At 41.6% G+C, this 5609-nt stretch overlaps 2 protein-coding genes across 2 annotated transcripts; one reads left to right on the top strand and one right to left on the bottom strand.

The window, feature by feature from the left end:
* Positions 1 to 336: 336 nt before the first annotated feature.
* LOC125907403 (serine protease 1-like) lies at positions 337 to 1289 on the bottom strand. The gene is made up of 2 exons (XM_049609308.1): positions 987 to 1289; positions 337 to 915 (listed from the first exon to the last, which is right to left on the bottom strand). Exons 1-2 carry the CDS (start codon positions 1175 to 1177, stop codon positions 720 to 722), a joined length of 387 nt encoding a protein of 128 aa, XP_049465265.1. The 5' UTR covers positions 1178 to 1289; the 3' UTR covers positions 337 to 719.
* A 53-nt stretch (positions 1290 to 1342) lies between these two features.
* On the top strand, positions 1343 to 4297 carry LOC120959505 (trypsin beta-like). The gene is made up of 3 exons (XM_040382946.2): positions 1343 to 1693; positions 1759 to 2135; positions 2226 to 4297. Exons 1-3 carry the CDS (start codon positions 1430 to 1432, stop codon positions 2419 to 2421), a joined length of 837 nt encoding a protein of 278 aa, XP_040238880.1. The 5' UTR covers positions 1343 to 1429; the 3' UTR covers positions 2422 to 4297.
* Positions 4298 to 5609: the final 1312 nt, after the last annotated feature.

Here is a 5609-nt window from a genome sequence, read left to right as displayed (position 1 = left end):
CGCGGGCCGCATGTGGCCGCTTTGTCTTACCAGTTCTGAACGTTATATTGAACTTATGCCGTCCACCTGGACCCATACTGTTCCAGGGACCGCTACTGAACCACTACCATTCCTAAAACTGATCATAAACACACACTGGTTCTAGAACCGATCATGAGCTCATACCGATCCTGGAGCTTAAACTGATCTTTTACCGATCATGGAATCAATCATGAACCCGTACTGGTTCTGCAATCAATCATGAACCTATACCAGTCCTGGAACTAATGATGGACCCATATGGATCCTTGAACCAAACATGATCCCATTCTGGTCATGTAACTGATCATGATGAAATGCACACAGGTCTTGTAATAGCTCCCGATTTTATTCCGTTCCTGGAACTGTACCTGTAACTGAACTGTTACAAATTTGAAACGACCTGGCAATACATGTGCAGTGTAGGAATATGAGGAATTAGGGTAGGAAATAAAGTGGGAATTCAACGTAGCAGATAGCCTAAGTATTTTAGCTCAATTTGTGTAGTCTTATAAAAGCAGTGTTACAAAAAAATGCATATGCACTAAACTTAGATAAATTCCTCTCCCCCTTCCCAATATCGTTAAAAATAAATAAACTCCTCAATTCCGTCATATCCATCAGAACACTACTTGTCCGTTTATTACTGGTGACATACGTATAATTTCATTAAACAAATAAAGAAAATATATACCCATTCTCTAAATGCCAGCCTCGGTACTAATAAACCTACGAATACTTGGTGCAGAAATTTTTGAAAATCCTGCTGGCCATGCGCTAGTACATTCAAGATTAGTAAACGACACAACTCCAGCCAATCCACCTCCGCACACCAATGCACCACCGCTGTCACCCTTGCACGTGTCCACGCCATTTCCGTACTTGGCACAGATCATACTGAAAAGAAAAAAGATAACCAATCACAATTAATGTATAGACAGTATTGTTCGCCGTTTAGGTTCACTTACTTGGATGTAACACGCTGTCTTGGGTATGTTGCCCAAGCTCTTGCACAAGTGCTCTGATCCACAATGGTCATTTCGGCATAACGCAATTGATTTAAAGACGCTGGTTCATTATTACCTGTGCGGCCCCATCCAGCCACAAAGCATCTAGTACCGATCGGCTGTTCAGAAGTTTGCAGTATTAACGAAGCCATGTTTGGCTTTCCACTGAAGGCATTATTTGCTACAGTTAAGACAGCCACATCGTACTCAGACGCATCAGGGAAATAACTATGATCGTACCCAGGATGAACTGCGATACGGACCACCGTAATATATAACACGTTGCCATGTATTAGTAAATAATATCTCTCCACGCGTTGGAAAAACATCTGCCGGAAGTGGATTTTCTAGCTATAAATACGGATAACTGTTGGAGCATTGCCATAGTCGAATAGGACAGCAAGATGAAACAAGTGATCAGTCTAGTGCTATTCGGATTGTTCTGCGGCAGCGCAGTGCTGACTGACGCTAGCGATCAGAACAAACCGGATGGAGCGTCCCAATCTGGCCGCATTGTAAATGGAAAAGCAGTGAGCATTGTTAAATATAAGTATGCCTTGAGCTTGCGAGTTAACGGTGTTTTCGATTGCGGAGCTACCATCATTACTAATTCGCATTCGTTGACTGCTGCGCATTGTGTGTATAAGTATCCGTCCGATCCATCACGCGTAAGTGGTACAGCATGCTCCTTGTATAATTAAGTAAATTTCGAAACGTAAAATGATTCTTTTAGGTAACTTTGTATGGAGGAAGCACATCCACTTCTTCTGGTGGAATTGAAGTCCCCGTGGTCAGTATAGCTCTTCATCCTAATTATAATCGTAAGGCGTTTCCCGCTGCATCGGATTGTGATGTAGCTGTCCTTACTGTTCCTGTGAATTCCTTCAGCGGAAGGCCAAACATGGCCCCATTAGCGCTGCAAACCAATGAGCTGCCGGTCGGTACTGAGTGCTTCGTGATTGGATGGGGACGCACAGGTAATAATCAACCAGCGTCTGTAAATCAATTGCGCTACGCCAACATGAATATTGTGTCACAGAGCACTTGTGCTACAATGTGGGCTGAATATCGCAAGTTGTGCGGGACATGCAAGCAATCTATTACCTCGAAGTAAGTTATCTTCGCTCAGCCTTGTTCGCCAAGTTAAGCTTGCGTGAAAAATCCTGATTGATTATTATTGGTTCTTTTCATTCCGATTAGCATGATTTGTGCCAAATACAACAATGGTGTAGACACGTGCGGTGGAGACAGCGGCGGTGCGTTGGTGTGCGGAAGTGGATTGGCGGGAGTTGTGTCGTTTAGTCATCCTAACTGTACTAGCGCATGGCCAGCAGGATTTGCTAAAATTACTGCACCAAGTATTCGTAGCTTTATTCGCCAATACGCTGAAATCTAGATTATAGGATTGTTGTATAGCAGTAATAAACAGATGTGTAGTCCTTTATTGCGTGAAATTATGTGTGTGTGCGTATGTTGTTCTTCGTCTATTTGGCATAACGTCCTGCGCGTCTAAATGTACAGGGTTTTCCAGAAGAATAAATAACGTATACCATCAACAAGGTCCATGAAAGAGAACAGGCTGACCGTAGCAATAGACGATGCGCAATCTCAGATTGCGCATATATTTATCTGTCAAACGGGTCGGTTTGATATATTTATCTGTCAAAAAATATATATATATCTCGGACATATAATCTTGAAAATTTATGCGCAATCTTGGCGCAATCTGAAAATGTATGGAAATGACGTTTATAGCTCAGGGTTGGCTACGCGAAATGACTTATGTTTTGATAAAACGAATATATGCGCAATCTGAGATTGCGCATCGTGTATTAATACGGTGAAGCGTTTAGCGCCATTTGACAGCGAGCCATGGGAAAATTTTGACATTTCAAATAAACATTGTTTCTGGTCGTTGCTATAGATCGAATTGGAGTCTTTTTTACTATTTTGGACTCATGTTTTGTTCCTAATAACATAAATTCTATGTTCTATGGCTGATTTAATTCTATAATCTCTTATATCATACGTCGCCGGGTACCAAGCAAAGGACGGAGTTTAAAATAAATTAGCGCGTGGCCACGGAGCTGAAAAAATGTTGAAAAAAATTTTCAACTTTTTCAAAATTGCTTGTCAACTGTAAAAAAGAGCTTTTCTCGTGGCCGCACCAAAAACATACACAAGAGCGACAAAAAGCTCCAACATCTGAATATCATCGATATTTTGTTTAAGAAGCACTAACTAGGTACATAAATCAATTAGAATCATGCATTTTAGTATTATTATCATAACAATGGGTCACAACTGCGCCAAATAGCTGTTTGTTTACGCTTTTTCACGAACGTCAAATTTTGTCAACTTTTGTCAACTTTTTTTCCTGGCTGCTCCAGGTTACAAAATTTTGACAAAAGCTCAAAAAAGTGACAAAAGCTCACATTTTGAAAAATTTGTCAGCATTTTGTCACTCCCGTGGCCTTTCGCTTAATAGATAGATCAACTTAATCACTCAAAGGCGATTTTAAAAGCCTGCACTGAGGCTCCAAGTCAAAAATATGACAAACTTCATTAAACACCCGAATGGAGTTAAGGGGGTTTCTAAAGCCATATCCATTTCGACTACGGTTCAGGGCAAGTCACTGACGAGAACGAAGCTGAATAGCAGGCGCGTAAAAGTTTAACTGCTGGAGTAGCGATGGACAGTCGATGTTACATTGCAGTAAACCAGCCACAAACAGTTGTTGCGCGGTACAGCGTCTGATGTGGAGCGGTTGCAGTCCGAGGAGCAAAAGTCGTATTTCATAAGATGGTAATCGACTGCCAGGTAGCCAAGGTAACAACCAAAATAACCAGCTCGAGCTCTATAGCTGATTTGAGGCTGTTTAATGAAAAATCGTTCCGATGTCGTACTTTGTGGCTGATTAAGAGATAAGAAGTACGTTGCGGAACTTTGGCGCTTTTTAACAAGCACTCGGTACTCGGTACGGTAACCTTGCGGCTGTTTGGCCGTATGTGTATAGTTCATAATGGAAATTGAAGGCTTGTTAAGATGATGTGCCGAACTTTGTGGAACTTTATAGCTTTTTAATGTACGACATCGGTACGAGGTGGCTCTTGTGAAAGTGTCAAAGACTGGTGCCGTAAAACATCTCATTGCTGCTGCACAAGTTAGATAAGTTAAATGAAGAAGGAATATTGTGTGCTGTGTTTGTGATTTTTTAGTAGACTATGTAAAATTATATGGAGTTCAAGAGCTTTTAAAGTATTAAAATTAACATGGACATAAAAAAGACATGCATCGTGTTGTTTATTTAATCGATGACGTTTGTTTCAAAAAAAAACACACAAAAAACTATCCTCGGTAACCTGGCATAAGGAAGCTGCTTAGGCGCTATTTAGAAGGACCACCTGGAACTTTGTCGCTGTTTATCTACTGCAAAAGGCGAATTCAAGCAGCGATCTTTAGCATGCCAAAATTGACTGCTTAAGCAATTCTGGCTATTTGAGAAGTTTTTCGAACTGGGGTATCCATACATTTTTCAGCAAGCGAAATTCCGCGGCCGCAGAATGCCGGTCCGTGTATTTTCGGTCTTAAATTCGTAAATGACCGTTAGGTTTAAAAATGAGATCGTCGTGACGATCGCTCCTAAAGAGAAATTTATTGAAATGAAATTTATAAAATTAAAAGAGTTGCGTTCGCAACAGTTGTCCTTCCCTGCTGAAAACTGGTACAATTACAGTATCGGACATTAAGATAGGACCCTTTTTTTTCAATGCACCGTGCACTTGTTTTGCCACGTTACTTGTGTTTGTGTGTGTGTATGTGTGTGTGTATGTGTGTGTGTGAGTGTGTGTGTGTATGTGTGTGTGTGTATGTGTGTGTGTGCATGTGTGTGTGTGTGTAGTAGTAGTAGAAAGAGAGTGTGCTTTTTAATGTGTATTTGCAAGTGCGCGGGTTTGTGTCTGAAAAACATAGCTTGCCATGATGTCATGTGGCGTTGAAATTATTCTTATTATGTGTGTTATCATGTGAAACATTGTGCGTTTGCACTTGGATAAAAACTAAAGTTTGCATCGACAGCAGCGCTTGTTCCTCGGACGAAACCGCAGGTGTGCTGTTTCATGAATGTGAATGCGACACCGGTGCGAAATGGACACGCGCACAATAGCAATGAACTCGGCATTCCCTCACAGGTGTTTCTCCAGTGCACGCCATTGAAATGCCTTCGTGCATCTCTGCGTTGCACGTTGTGTGCGAATGGTAAACTTTGTGCGTGCATTGAGCTGGCGCGCAGTTATTCTTTTCAATGGGCGTTTTGTTTCATGAGCGCGGCAGTATTCTTTTCTCGATTTTGAAGGGAAGACGCTTACTCGCGTACTCGTTGATAGTTTTTATCCATGCGATGTTTTTGCTGCTCCAAAACGATGTAATTCATCGCGTATAGAAGTAGAACGCAGGCAGAGCACGGGATCAGCCGTGTCCAACTTTTTAACCAGCGCGTTCTTGACGGTCCAAGCAAGCAATGTTAGTAACAATGGGTCGAGGTAAACGTTGTACCGATTATCAGCGCCATATGTAAAAGCGAA

Source organism: Anopheles coluzzii, chromosome 3, assembly GCF_943734685.1.
Source record: "Anopheles coluzzii chromosome 3, AcolN3, whole genome shotgun sequence".
In the NCBI taxonomy this organism is placed as follows: domain Eukaryota; kingdom Metazoa; phylum Arthropoda; class Insecta; order Diptera; family Culicidae; genus Anopheles; species Anopheles coluzzii.
The sequence above is the reverse complement of the archived record's forward strand: the minus strand, read 5'-3'. Positions and strand labels throughout refer to the sequence as shown.